At 35.5% G+C, this 16,262-nt stretch overlaps 1 protein-coding gene across 2 annotated transcripts in view; it reads left to right on the plus strand.

The window, feature by feature from the left end:
* The first annotated feature begins 759 nt into the window (after positions 1–759).
* The window catches only part of LOC125656071 (uncharacterized), a 33,121-nt gene continuing 17,618 nt past the window's right edge, over positions 760–16,262 (plus strand). The window contains exons 1-4 of one of the 2 annotated variants that reach the window (XM_048886651.2): positions 760–817; positions 8,889–9,281; positions 10,236–10,322; positions 14,586–14,673. In XM_048886651.2, coding sequence (XP_048742608.2) covers positions 9,009–9,281; positions 10,236–10,322; positions 14,586–14,673 — 448 coding nt within the window. In that variant the 5' untranslated portion in view covers positions 760–817; positions 8,889–9,008. Of the gene's footprint in view, positions 827–8,888; positions 9,282–10,235; positions 10,323–14,585; positions 14,674–16,262 lie in introns of both variants that reach the window. The other variant, XM_048886652.2, reaches the window with a different exon arrangement.

A 16,262-nucleotide genomic window follows, 5' to 3' on the forward strand; every position in this document is an offset into this window, starting at 1 on the left:
GTCAATTTATATTTCGCAATAAAAACCATATCAAGCTAATTATATCCTAAACATCTATGTGTAGTTGCTTTTAGAAGTACTGAATAGAAAATGTCAAGTGTGGTGAAAGTGTTTACAAGATACAGTAACATAATTCATCCTGGAGAGATACCGAACACTAAGGACATTGACACGTGGTTTTCATCCCAGGCGGCCTGTAATCAAACTATCAGATTAATTAGACCTACCTGTTGAGTGTTGTATAACTTTATTTAATTATAGGCAGACGAATTTAAAAATCAGAAGTCTTCCGGTGACCCCCCCCCCCCGCCCCTCAAAAAAAGATTTTACTTTTTGAATGACAACTCAACTTCCCAGTACTTCATAAATGTTAACCCCCCCCCCCCCTCTTTTGATAAATAATGGCTGTTCCCGTATAGGTCTGAACCATGACTTTTATCCTACAGTCAAATGGTACATGTACTAAAATTACCAAAATTAACGGACGCTTCCAAATTTGGCCAAATGCATATTATGCAGTTTCAGTCTACTAGGCCTAAAGAGACTCCTAGTAGAATTTGGACCTCCGCTGGAAACCCCCCCCCCCTTCTCCCTAAATTTTCTGTTCCGTATTTAGTATATGTATACAAGGAACAAATTTGAATTTTGTAGATAGGCTTCATGCATAAAAGAAACTATATTTTTTTTTTACCACATATGTTAATAAATTATCATTTCATTGTGATGTTCTAATTTTATCCGACTGTCGACATTTTCGCCGTTTACAACCTACTCGCCTTAGGAAGCTGATATCATCAAGTAGCTGGATATTGTACTGGTAATTTTGGTAATAGCACCACGCATTTTGATTTTAATGTGTTGTCTTTATTATATGCTGGGAATAATGTTGTGTTTAGGACGCTGTGTTTAGGACATTTGCTTTATGAAGGCTGAAGCCTTGCGTTATCATGAACAGATGAAGACATAGAACAGCCCTAGGCTCCTAATAAGCTCAAGCTGTACTGTTAAAATTTTAGCCATTAAACGCATTGTAACACGAATTATTTTCTGCAGGTCTTTTCGGGTCTGTATATAAACCAATAAGTAGTACATCTAAAGTCTTCTGACGGACTGTTTATGCTAATATCTTCATATACGACATGTTCCATGAAAAAGGCTTGTATTGACTCCCATTTGGAATGTTTTTTCAAAGTGCCAAACTGTGGTTATTTTTTGTGGTAACTAAAAATATTAATACTCAGGATGAAGAAAATGTAAAAAATAAAATTATAAAAGTATTCTTTCACTTTTAATTTCATTTTTTTAAAAACGGTTGCTAACGTCACATTTTTATGACGGAACACTTGACGGAAAATGAATTAGCAATTAATAAATCTTCTGTTTACTAAATAAGTTATGAAATTATTTAACTACATGGCTCTCTTAATGAAAGGTTTAAATGTAATCTATATACATTACATCGAGACCAATGTTTGTTGTGCTTTAATAATGACTCCGAATCTTTTATTTTCTGTCAATGCTAATGTCGGTTCTTGACGGAACTTTTTTTATGCTAATGTTATTGTTTGACGGAACAAAATCTTGCAGAACTTTTTCGCAGTGATGTAAATCATGATAGAGTATAAGTAGTTTCCCATGATGAGTTTTTATTGCAATAAAATAGTCTTTGAATTCATAAACCGGTAGTTTGACGTACAATTTAGTATAAGTAGAACGATTTCTTATGCTAACGTCACATGTTGCTAACATCAGCAATTTTGACAGAAAGTCTATCGCTTGAAGTTTTACGTAAATCTGGATACCTCATTCACTCAACCTGCCATTCAATTGGAAAATCCCATTACAACGCCCCTTTCAGGGAGAGGTGTAATAATAATAAAGAACCACAACTCTTACAATGGTTTGGTAAAGAAGTGTGCTAATGTCACATTGTGTCGGGTAGAGTTTGACAGAATGATGTTAGATCAAATATCAGTGTAATTTCTTAAGTTAAATATTTTGTTTAAAGAAAATAAAATCTGTTCCACAATTTGATTATGACTTTTAATGCTTAATTCCAGAAAAATAATCAAAGCAAATTGTTTTGCAGTACATCTCTATGTACATATGTACATTAGTGCTAACGTCAATATGTTTGACAGAACGAAAGTTACAAAAACTGCTTACTTTGAATTTACTTTTGTATAATTTGTTTTCATAAATAGTTTGCAATTTTTTTAATAAAAATTAAGTAAAAGTACATACATTTTTTTACATCTTTTTCGCCCCTTGTTTTCTTATTTAAGTTGAAATAAAGTACCCGAGAAGTTGGGTACCACTTCTCACGGGAGTTAATTCTGTCAATTTTTCTCATATTTTGAACATTCACATACCAAAATAATTTTAACAATTTATGTGTGGCAAAATATTTTTGATTTTATAATTAACTCTAGTCCATTCAAGTTTGTAATTAAAAACATTCTTTACTTTTTGAGCTTATTTATTTTTAAATACGGAGGGGAAAAAATTGACGGACATTTTATGCTAATTTGGTGGAATATGTCATACGCTGTCGTTATTCATTTTTTAAAAATGCGGAAGAAAAAGTGTTTTTTCAGATAATTATGTCCACTTGTCAGATCTTTATATTGACTTGTCAGATAATTATGTCCACCTGCATTTGTCAGATTTTATATCGACCTGTCAGATCTTTATATGTATCGACTTGTCAGATATTCATGTCAACTTGTCAGAAAATAATCACCATGACTAGGATTGAGGTTTTACGCCGTTTTGGCAATATTTCAGCCATTTTACGGCAATCTTGTTATTTAATGCCACTGTAATTTACTTGTCAACATAATATCTGACAAGTCAATCACATGATTTTTTGACAAGTCAAGATGTTGATTTGTCAGATGATTATGTCGACTTATCAAATAATTATGATGATTTGCTGGAAAGTGATGTTGACTTGTCAAATGATTATGTTGACTTCAGATCTTTCTGTCGACTTGTCAGAAAAATATGTTCTCAACTAGATGGCACAAACTGGACGTGGACATGTTTTCATGTTGAATTTTTTAAACATGGTAATAATTGACGAGTGAACAAAAAGATCTGACAAGTCGACATAATTAGGGGCCAAAATAGAGGATCAAAGTTTTGCATGCGAATACATAGGGAAAATCTTTAAAAATCGTCTTCTCAAGAATACCAAGCTAGAAAAGATTACATTTACATAAAAAGCTTCCTGACATAGTGCAGTTTCAAGTTTCTTAAAACCATGGTCCCCGGGGGTAGGGTCAGGCCACTATAGGGGATCAAAGTTTTACATACAAATACATGGGAAAATCTTTTAAAATCTTCTTCTCAAGAACCACTGAGCCAGAAAAGTTTACATTTACATGAAAGCTTCCTGACATAGTGCAGATTCAAGTTTGTAAAAAGCATAATCCCGAAGGCATTTTGGGGCCACAATAGGGATCAAAGTTTTACATGCAAATATGTAGAGAAAGTCTTTAAATATGGGCCAAGGCTACTCAGCTTAGCGATGTGGCCCATAGGCCTCTTGTTTATATCATGATCTGATTAGATGTGATTATCTGAAAAATCAACATAATCATCTGACAAGTCGACAAAAAGATCTGACAAGTCGACAGATATCTAACAAGACAGCATATTGATCTTGGTTAGGTTTAGGCTTGTTTGATCATTATGACAACTTGTCAGGTCTTTATGTCGGCTTGTTTGATCATTATGACGACTTGTCAGGTCTTTTTGTCAGCTTGTTTGATCATTATGACGACTTGTCAGGTCTTTTTATCAGCTTGTTTGATCATTATGACAACTTGTCAGGTCTTTTTGTCAGCTTGTTTGATCATTATGATGACTTGTCAGGTCTTTTTGTCAGCTTGTTTGATCATTATGACGACTTGTCAGGTCTTTATGTCAACTTGTTTGATCATTATGACAACTTGTCAGGTCTTTATGTCGGCTTGAAAGATCATAATGTCGACTTGTTGGATCATAATGTTGTTAAGTGGATGGCACATTTTGAGCATGAAAGCATTTTTATGGTTACCTTTTAAAACTTATTATTTGACAAGTGGCCACAAATGATCTGACAAGGTGACATAATTTAACTGACAAGTTGACATAATTATCAGACATATGCCATAGCAACAAGAAAAATTTATTGAAGCTATTAGTGTTTGGTGTGTGGGTCTTTATTTAATGCTTCAAGGTATGGCTCGACAGTGTAATTGTGAAAATTTTTATACTTTTGTCCCAGACGGGTTGTATTATATAGTTCAATGCATCTACACCTTGTGGATCAGGGGAAAAAAAAACGTACAAGGCTAGAATCATCAAACTTGGTACACTTGTTCCCAGTGATTAAAGGAATAAGCCTGTGGGTTTTTTTCCCCATGGTCAGAGGTCAAGGTCAAACTTGAATAGGTAGTGTTATAGGCACAAAACAAGATGGAGACAGTACTAATAATTAAGGCTAGGATAATCAAATTCTATACACATATTCAACCATCCTAGACGTGTTGTATTATTGTGCGGTATGTCTGTGGTATCTGTAGGTTCATCTATGTGCACCTTGTGAGAAGAATAGAAATGGTTTTAATAAGGCAAGAATAATCAAACCTGATATGCATGCTCCCCATGGCGAATGGAAGAATCCTGTTATTTCTCAAGGTCATACTCTCATGGGTTATCATGAAGGGAAAAACAAGGCGAGGACAATTACATTTGATGAACATGTTCCCAGTCGTGTTGATGCCAAATATACATGTATTTTAAAAACAGAGCCATTTTTGGTCGAGTTGCACAATGATGTGTAAACAGCAGGCGGATGGGTGGGTGGGCGGATATCCTGTAATAAGGTGCCTACTTTGTGTAATCAACTCTGAATATCACACCTCTAACTTGATGGTCCTCAAACTTTGTACAGTTGTTATGGATACATTGAAGATGTGCATGTGCCTTTTTGAAAGTGATCAGGCATTTTTGTAACATTTACATGTAGTTGAACTTAGTCATTTTTAGCTCACCTGAGCTGAAAGCTCAAGTAAGTTTTTCTGATCGCCTGTTGTCCGTCGTCTCTCTGTCTGTAAACTCTCCAGAACCACTGGACCAATTTCAACCAAACTTGACCAAAAGCATCCTTGGGTGATGGGCTTTCAAGTTTGTTCAAATGAAGGGCCATGTCCCTTTCAAACGGGAGATAATCACAAAATTGCAAAAATAGGGTGGGGTCATTTAAAAATCTTCTTCTCAAGAACCACTGGGCCAGAAAAGCTGAAATTTACATGAAAGCTTCCTAACATAATGCAGATTCAAATTTGTTATAAGTATGTCCCGGGGGTTGGATGGGGCCACAATAGGGGATCAAAGTTTTACATACAAATATATAGGAAAAATCTTTAAAAATCTTCTCAAGAACCACTGAGCCAGAAAAGTTGAGATTTACATGAAAGCTTCCTGATATAGTGCAGATTCAAGTTTGTTCAAATCACGGCCCCAGGGGTAGGATGGGGCCACAATGGGGATAAAAGTTTTACATACAAATTTATATGGAAAATCTTTAAAAATCTTCTTCTCAAGAACCACTGATTCAGAAAAGCTGATATTTACATGAAAGCTTCCTAACATAGTTCAGATTTAAGTTTGTTCAAATCATGGCCCCGGGGGGTAGGATGGGACCACAGTAGGGGATAAAAGTTTTACATACAAATATATAGGGAAAATCTTTAAAAATCTTCTTCTCAAAAACCACTAAGCCAGAAAAGCTGATATTTACATGAAGGCTTTCTGACATAGTGCAGACTCAAGTTGTTCAAATCATGGCCCCCGGGGGTATGATGGGGCCAGAATAGGGGATCAAAGTTTTTTCCTACATATATATAGGGAAAATCTTTAAAAATCTTCTTCTCAAGAACCATTGGGCCAAAGAAGTTGACATTTACATGAAAGCTTTCTGACATAGTGCAGATTCAAGTTTGTAAAAATCATGGCCTCCAGGGGTAGGTTGGGGCCACAATAGGGACTAAGGTTTTACATGCAAATATATATGGAAAGTCTTCAGATATGGGCCAAGGTGACTCAGGTGAGTGATGTGGCCCATGGGCCTCTTGTTTAAGCATGTCTTGAATAGACTGTACTTATTTTTGTAAACAACTCCTCTTACAGCATTTATTTTACATCCTTCAGACCTTGTACAGCTGTTATGGAAGCATTGAAGATGTGCATTTGTAGTTTTGGAAGTGATCTGACATTCTTTGAAAAATTTACGTGTAAATGATATATAGTTGAACTTTGTTATTTTAAAGCATGGTACCTACTTTGTGTACTCCTCACAGCTAAATGTTTTAAAAACATTGAAGATATACAGTGTACATGTGACATGTTGAAAGTGCTTCTCTTTTTTTTTTGAAAAATTCTACATTTAATACATCATTTTGCCAGTATGTTTTGTACTGTTGTCTCTATGATAGCTAAATTTTAAAGCAACTCTGCCATTTGTGTTCTTGAATCCATTTTTTTTAAAACCAAAGACTGGTTTATTTTTATGTCAATCCTTTCTTTTAGTACTAGAGTCCCTGAAACGTTCTACTTTACCATTTTTCCGTTCGCTCACCGTTTGTTCACCGTTCGCTCAGCGTGCGTTCACCGTTCGTTCAGCGTGCGCTCTCCGTTCACAGTTTTGCTTTCAGTGTGCGCTCACTGTTCGTTCACCGTTCACAAAGCGTTCACCGTGCGCTCACCGTTCGTTCACCGTTCACAAAGCGTTCACCGTGCGCTCACCGTTCGTTCATCGTTCAGTCTTTTCATTGTCATTCGGAACACCATAGTGAAAGGACCAATCTTGATAGCAAGGCGAAAATGAAAATTGAACGTGTGCGTAAGAGTGTAAGGATACTTTCTTACTATATCAAAAATTTAATTTTGAAGTACAAATTGTCAGGAGTATCCACTGTGAATGCCAAAAAGTTCATTTGAGCTTTTGTTAAAACAATTCTAAATGAGAGACGAATATAACAGTTTGTCGTTATGAATTCAACCCAAGTACAAAAATAAGGCAGTTTCAGGTAATGAAAACCTCCTGGTAATGAAAACCTTTTCCCCTGTGTTGACGATTTAGCATTTACAAGTTTGGGAAAAAGCACAAATTATTATAATTATTTTGCATTGCTTGACACAAGTTTTAAACAAGTCACCCCTCCCATACTTTGAAAAATAAAAACAAAGATGCTACATAATGTACATTTACCGTATGTACGTGTCAGAATGTCAAATTGATATAGCTATTTTACGCCTATATTTATGAAAGACATTGTCAATAAACTGATATTTACTACTCTTGCCTTTGAAACTTTTGTAACGTGTCCTTAATGCAAAGATGTAATTGTTTATCTTGTACGTTTCTGCATTAGCCTTTAAACATTATACAAATATTGCTCGATCGAACTACAATCTATGGTCACATTAATAGTAAGTTTTGTAAAAACATGTGCATAAATTCTAGGATTATTTCCTCGGGTCGATGTAGCTGCGACAAATGAATGACACAAAATGTAATTAGGAATATTTAATACTGTTAGGAGTGTTGAGGTGTTGACACAGGGTATACTGTCCGTATTGTTTGTTTACTGCATCTATCTTGACTCCTTTTGGGAGTGTTTGTTAATTACGGGTATCCCAAATGATCAAGCTCGTTAAGTTTGAAGCCATACCTGAACACCTGTAAATTCTGGATGTCACTACACATGTAGACTATAGTGGTCTCCTTTTCACATGCATTGTATATATATTATGCCTATGCATTAAATGTATCTGTACATGTAATGGTATACATAATGTACATATGAAATTTGCTTTTGTTTGTGTATGACTTTTACGTGTATTAATGTACAATTTGCGATAATTTCATGAAATATATACATGTATACTCGGTACTTGTACAAAAATATATTACATTGAATATATATCCAAAACTGTAAAATATGCTGTATCATGATTCCAGTTTATTTCATTTTTTATTAATTGATGAAATATACATGTACATGTATTTTATTACTTGATTATGAAATAAGTAAAATCCCAGAGAAAAAACTGAAGCCTTCCGAGTAAATAGACCATTTTGCGTTCAGCGTGCACTCAACGTTCGTTCACCGTTCACTTTGCGCTCTGCGTTCGCTCACCGTTCACCAAATTGCATTTACCGTTCGCTCTGCATTCTTTCACCGTTCGCTCAACGTGCTTTCACCATTCGCTCACCGTTCAAGTGGGAAAGAAGAACGTTTCAGGGACTGTACAGTGCGTTAAATATTCAATGATATGGTTGGGACTATTTTGCAGCTTGTTTTGACAGTAATTGCATGTTTTTTTTAGTGGCAATACAAGATTAGGTAGTGATTATAGACAGAAAAATTTGTGCTTTCAGTTGGAGGTTTTTATATGGGGTGGATTTGGAGTTCTCTGGTATATCCCAATTTTTCCTCCGGAGTGCTCCAGTTCTACTGCTAATGATTGATTGTATATTGTTTAACGTCCCTCTTGTGAATTTTTCACTCATGTGGAGACATCACCATTGGAAACTGTCACTAATGTATTTTATGTTACTTTGATATGACTGGTTAACGTACCTACAAATGTACCATATAGCGGGTTTTTTTCACGAAATGATAAATTTGGTTTATTTTAGCGGTTAGATAGCTTTTTGTTAAAATTTCACTCGCCAAATATGCACCCAATTGCAACTTTAGTATTTGCAAGAGAGGTAACTCTTCCTTGTCAAATTTTAGACCAGGTGAAATAACCCACTATATGGTATTTCTTTGACATACTTTAGGCAATATATGGTATTCTTAATTTATATGGTTTTATTTTTTTCATAGGTTAGTACGATTTTGTATATTTTGCTCATTGCAAAGAGAGGAAGTGTGGCACTCAAACAAAGAAAATATTGTACAGTAACTTCTAGACAACCAGCATTTGTACAAGGTTGTTTCAAGGTCATGAATAGTGAAAAGAGTATTTTACTCCAAACTGAACAAGTGGGAGAAATGGCTTGGTCCATGTTAAAGAATGCAGATGCTTTTAAGAATTCACATGAGCCCATGTTGGGGACTTGTGCACCCAAAGAGAAACGTCGTAAAACCCAGACTCTGTCAGAAATGACCAACCAACAGTTGGAGGAATACAAGCATTCACCAGAGACGGAGCTTGCGGATCAAGTGTGTGATGCCTGTTCAACGAAGGACTTCTCGTACCTCGGAGAGTATTTAGAGGTATACAACGTTTGTTACTACCACTTAGCAGTACATATATTTAGCAGTACATATATTTAGAACACAAAGTGAACATATCCCTTAGATAAATGTTGAAAGTCTTCACTTGAATTGCATGCAACGATTGAATTAACAGTTTTTAAAATAATATTAGAAAAGTTCTTGAAAACTGGTAAAAAAAAATCTTTTTAACAATTGGCCCATAAGTTTTCAAAATTTACAAGTAAAGTAACAATTTATATGTTGGGACATTAAGCAATTGATCAAAGGCATAAATTGTTATCAGGAAAAATCTTAATTATTTTGTATCTTGCTCCACAACAACTTTAGTGAGATGTCTATGTCCTATGATGTAATTTGTATATTATGTTCATGTACTACTTGACTAGGAAATGGAAGATTTTTTCAAAAATGAATTGAAATATATGTTTTGTAAATGGATGAGATAAGAATGAATGATGTACTTTAGTAAATTGATTCTCAGAAGTACTGTGAAACTAACTTTATTCATGGCTACTGTATTTCATGATTCACCCGTGGTAAACTGGTTCATGGCAAGTAATCTTTGTGATGGAGCCTCTGACAGACATTCAATGACTGGTTCGCAACAAGAAATATACGCGATGATAAGGTTCTCGCAAATCTCGCGAAATTTTTTCGTACACAAATAAAAAGTAAATCTTGAAGAAGTTTAGTATATTTCTGTTTGAAATTAAAGCTTAACCTGGAATTCGACTGTGAAAATAGCATAGATTGATATCCATCTGGCATTAAATGATTAACTTCTAGCTGTTGAAAAAAACTTGTTTGTCTTTAATATTTTTCTCAGAAAATAAAAATTAAAAATAAAATCCTCCCACCCGCCCTATAGTTTTGTGTGACCCTGGATGATAATTTACTAATTAAGTTGAATTGGCCTAATCCAGAATCCTGTGATATGTGGTGTATTTGCAGACTCTGTTTGCTGTGGACCCTGCAGCAGTGAATCAGGTGGACAGTGCGGGTATGACAGCTCTCCATTTTGCTGTGTCCTGTAGAAATGTAAGCATCTAATCATAAATCTAATTATAAAATGATTCTTTGATTTATATGTATCGAGAGAGTGGAAGATTGTATCTTCTTCGTATTGCATACATGTTTACTAGAATCAAGTGAATGGGTTTTGATATTTGTTGGCTGTTGTCATGTGACAAAGGCCATTTCAGTGAGATTTTTAGGACTATGACATTGATCTTTGATCTATATACTGAAAACTTTAACAATACTTTGAGCTTTAAGATTGAGGACTTAAATATTAGAATGGGGCACCTCTCCAACCATTTAGTCATGTACATTATATGATAACTAGGCCTTTCACAACAATGTTATATAGAAACTTGCCTTGGGGTGGGTTGACTTGTATTGATTTAGGGTTCAGAAGTTCTGTAGAGACTTGGCTTGGGGTGACTTGTATTGATTAGGGTTCAGAAGTTCTACAGAGACTTGGCTTGGGGTGACTTGTATTGATTTAGGGTTCAGAAGTTCTAGAGACTTGGCTTGGGATGACTTGTATTGATTAGGGTTCAGAAGTTCTACAGAGACTTGGCTTGGGGTGACAATTATTGATTTAGGGTTCAGAAGTTCTATAGAGACTTGGCTTGGGGTGACAATTGTTGATTTAGGGTTCAGAAGTTCTAGAGACTTGGCTTGGGGTGACTTTTATTGATTTAGGGTTCAGAAGTTCTACAGAGACTTGGCTTGTGGTGACTTGTATTGAATTAGGGTTCAGAAGTTCTATAGGGACTTGGCTTGGGGTGACTTGTATTGATATAGGGTTCAGAAGTTCTATAGAGACTTGGCTTGGAGTGACAATTATTGATTTAGGGTTCAGAAGTTCTATAGGGACTTGGCTTGGGGTGACTTGTATTGAATTAGGGTTCAGAAGTTCTATAGGGACTTGGCTTGGGGTGACTTTTATTGATTTAGGGTTCAGAAGTTCTATAGACTTGGCTTGGGGTGACTTTTATTGATTTAGGGTTCAGAAGTTCTAGAGACTTGGCTTGGGATGACTTGTATTGATTAGGGTTCAGAAGTTCTACAGAGACTTGGCTTGGGGTGACTTTTATTGATTTAGGGTTCAGAAGTTCTATAGACTTGGCTTGGGGTGACTTTTATTGATTTAGGGTTCAGAAGTTCTAGAGACTTGGCTTGGGATGACTTGTATTGATTAGGGTTCAGAAGTTCTACAGAGACTTGGCTTGAGGTGACTTGTATTGATTTAGGGTTCAGAAGTTCTAGAGACTTGGCTTGGGGTGACTCTTATTGATTTAGGGTTCAGAAGTTCTATAAGGACTTGGCTTGGGGTGACTTTTATTGATTTAGGGTTCAGAAGTTCTATAGAGACTTGCGGTGGGGTGGGTTAACTTGTATTGATTTGGGATTCAGAAGTTCTATAGGGACTTGGCTTGGGGTGACTTGTATTGAGTATAGAGTTCAGAAGGGGAAGCAATTAAACTAGACAATGATGCTATTAGTTGGTTACAGGGCATGTAATGATTTTCCTGTTCTGCTTAAAAACATCAAGTTTCACATGCAGACTTGCCATTGCATGGATAAGGAAGACTTTAGTTTAAACATATTACTGGGAAATGTTTTACATGTAAACTTTTTCAAATTGTCTGTTGGCATGTGAGAGAAATAATAGACTTTACCGAGTCTATCATAGTTTTCATGAAACGATACTCCTCTCAGTTGCTAAAACTAAAATTTAAGGGCAGATAATATGATTTTGATTATTATGACCCCCCCCCCCCCCCCCCCCCCCATGAAAAAGACGGAGTGCTGTGGTTTATACATGCTGGTCAATCTGTCACAGTCGGTTGGTGGATCAAGTGTTGTCTGCAATATCTTGGGGATCCTTTACTTGTCAAACATGATATGCGAGTAGCTCCTGTAGAGCAGATGACCCGTATTGAATTGATTTTAGGTCACAAAGTCAGAGGTCAGGACAACATGCGGAAATGTTGTCCGCACAATATCTTGAGGACCCTTTACTTGATAGACATCAGACTCGTTACACTGTTACCCCTAAGGAGTAGATGACCCCTATTGATATTGAGGTCACAAGGTCAGACCACAGGCACCAAGCTTGCTTGAAAAATGTTCACCCCTAGTATGTCATGTACATGTACATTGTATACTAGGGATACAATACTAGGGATACAATACTAGGGAATCAACATTTTTCAACTGCATGAGCTTAGTGTCTGTTGGTCAAATGTCAAACTATTCCAGACTTAAAAATATTATACAGTGGAACTTCTCCAAACCGGCCCCTCAGAAAACCGGTTCTCCCTGAATATCGGCCGATTTTCAAAGTCCCGGCAGAAATCTTAACATTTCCTTACAAAAAAAGTCTTACAAAACCGGCCACCTCTGAAAACCGGACATAGGCCACTTTTTAAAGTGCATTTGTTAACAAACATGTGTAATTTACCCTTAACATACTGGCCACTTTATGAAGACAAGAGCATTGGGCCACTCTGAGGTTGATCAAAATCGTCCAGGTGCGCAGATTGACTGACCAGCTGGGAAATTATCAACCGGAGGTGTGAAAAACACTAGTGACCTCTTTAATTTCTATTGTTTACCTGTGCTGTCAAGGGTGTTAATTGACACTTAGCTAATCCAAGTACCTTCCAAATTCTGTACAAAATGTATAAAACAGTTAGGAACATATTGAAAGAATACAGTAATATGTTGTACGGTGTGACCGTTAAGACGAGCGAAGCCCACTAACATCTTGCAACACGACTTTTATCCGCCTCTTCATTTAACGCGGGAAATATAACGCGCTTGGTGTAAACAGTTACAAATTGTGACGTCATATTAGCTGCAATGTTTTTTCTTCTCTCAAACCAAGCAAAAACAAAACGTTTGAAGCTATGAGAAAGCTTGTCTGGAATTTAAATAAACATTAATTGTACTTTCTAAACAATCTAATTATTTTAATGACGGGATTGTCAATGAAGTATACCGCAGTGACTGCGACATTTTTCCGGAGGCATTATGGGTAGTCCCCATCATTTTTCAGCTGATGAAGAGCAAACCACGTGACTCAATTGCGTAATCATTGGAACGAGCTTGTCGCTCACTATCAAATCCATATTGTTTCATGATACTATCGTATGGATAAGCAGTAATTAATAAAGAACAAACCCATGACTGTTAATGATTAATTAAAGATAGATTGATTTTCTTGGTTTCCATAGACTTAAAATTCCAAAGAAATATTCAAATTACAATTTCATATTTACTACTGTACTTTTTAAAAACGTCAAAACAAAATTGTTAATGACATAAGCGATGAATGTAAACAGAGTTTTTATAGGTAAGAGGAATTCCAATAATAGGCCTCTGTGTTTTCTTTATGTATCCTGCTATAGACTTTCAGTTTAAAATTAGATGATTTCAGCGAGAATAGTTCTTGTAATTCATAATTACCTGTAGGTACAAGCGGACTAATTTAATCTCCACCGATAATTGATCATAGATCACCATATCAAATTGAACAGTACCTACTTTGTGAATATTGAGATAAAACGTCTATAATTGCTAAATTCTTGGTATACCGGCCATCCCTCTAAACCGGCCATTTTTTCTGGTCCGAGAACCGGCCGGTTTAGAGAAGTTTCACTGTATTCAATCTTGAAAATCCTTGCCTGACAAACATCAGATTCTGCTCAATATTTTGAGAGCCCTTTGCTAATGATACACATTAAACTTGGTACACTTGTATCCCCTATCATTGTGGATATTCTAAATTGATCGACCTTTGGGTGGTGGCATTAAGGCATGTTTCTAAAATATTTCTTGTTTTATCATGTTGATGTTGGATATGATGGACAAATAGCTTGATTACAGTTGAATATTTGTATTTACTGCTGTGAATGCAGCTGATTAGCAAGAGTTTTGTAATACTATGATTTAAACTTTATTGTATAATGCAGACATGTATCTTTAACAAATTAGTTTTGTTTGGGACAGGTACAGGTCTAAGTGTAGCCAGTCTGAGTTCAGGGTAACTGCTGCTGGAATTTACATATAGCTGACAATGACAAGATTGAAATTAACATTTTCAGTGTGTGTAGATTTCAATCACTGCACCCTTTGATTTAACAGTTTTGGATGCTGACAACAAGCACCTGTAAATGTAGCACTTAATCCAGACAGGCAATGATATGACCTGTACAATATCCCAAATGTCTCAAAAACTTTAAAATCAACATTTTTGTAATGAACTAAATTACTTATAATGTGCTTTAGCTGCATGCAGTAAGCATGCTGATAAGATATGGTGCTGATATAAATATCCCTGACGTACTTGGGTTTACTCCCTTGTTCCTAGCTACAGGTATTCAGATGTTACATGTTAATATTAATTGCATTGGAGCCTATTGCATTAACAATTCAGTTATTTAACCTAACAGAGTTTGTTTTGTTCATTTTATTTCTCATTTTGTGATTTGTTGATGATTTTATTGACCTGATTATCAGGCGATATACATGTACTTTATTGATTTTATTGGCCTATTCATCAGACAATTATTATACCCCCCGCAAACGAAGTTTGGGGGGGTATACTGGAATCACTTTGTCCGTCTGTCCGTCCGTCTGTCCGTCCATTTGTCCGTAGACGCAATTTGTCCGAAGTTTATTTCTAATACCGCTGGATATATTTCATTCAAACTTAATACACATCTTCTATATATTATGTAGTTGTGCATCTCCTATTTTCATTGAAATATTTTAACAGTTATAGAAGTTAAGCACATTTTCTTTTCATTTTGGGGGTTGCGCACTTTGTCCAGAGTTCAATTCTAATACCGTTGAACAGATTTAATTCAAACTTTATTCTCATCTTATATATATAATGTAGTTGTGCATCTTTTATTGTCATTAAAATATTATAACAGTTATGGAAGTTACGGACATTTTCTGGTTTGGTTGTACTTGTAGTAATAGGTCACAATTTGTCCAGAGTTTATTTCTAATACCGTTTTACGCTCATAAGTCAATCAGGAATTGAAGAAGTGGAAAGAAGTTCAACAATGAAGTTCTACCAATACTTGAGCTAATGTCATTTATTTACTGACAAAATCAATGACAAAGTAAAGTTGTCATAACATAATGATCTTTAACAAAGTGAATATAAACTAAAGATTAGAAGAGTTGACCAGGGATTGCAATCATACAGCCTAAAATGTGCCAAATAGTATATAGTATTCATTGTTTATATTAAGCATATTTTTAATATTTCATGTACTGCTGTACTGTAGAATATACACTTCTGCATTCACATTGATTGCCCTGTAGATAATGTGAAAATATCCAATGTGCTTGCATTAAATATTTCCCATCATCTTATATGCCCCGCGGGGGGTATTAGTCCCGTTAGGACAGTTCTAGTTTGTATTAATTGTTACGATTCAATTGACCTGATATCAGGTGACTAACTACATGCATACAAATATTGACATATTCAGGTCAATACAATGCTTCTGGCTACCTCACAGACTTAGTACATATTATTTTTTGATGGGGAGGTGAGTACAATATTATTTTTTGAGGGAGAGGTAAGTATTGTATTTCAAAGGTAACTTAAGCATTGTATTGACCAAAAAAAAATTGATAATCGTTCATTTATATGATTGAGTAATTCAAAACATGAAAATGGCTACTAGTCTGAGTACTGGAGTCTTAGCTATGAGACAATACCTGGCCTGCCATTGTTGTATACAGCTAGAGTGCAGGACTTAATCAAAAGTCATTAGAGATGCGAGTTTTAATTTATCATGTGAATAAATAATTTGTGTCTGTTCATTTGCATTTCGCAAATTCTATGGTCATTTTAACAATCTAGTTCGTCAATACAACCTACATGTATCATTGGTCAAATGCTGTCTGACGTGTTTCATACCAATTGTTAGGCTGTTCTTGGCA

This window comes from Ostrea edulis, chromosome 7 (genome assembly GCF_947568905.1).
Source record: "Ostrea edulis chromosome 7, xbOstEdul1.1, whole genome shotgun sequence".
NCBI lineage: Eukaryota > Metazoa > Mollusca > Bivalvia > Ostreida > Ostreidae > Ostrea > Ostrea edulis.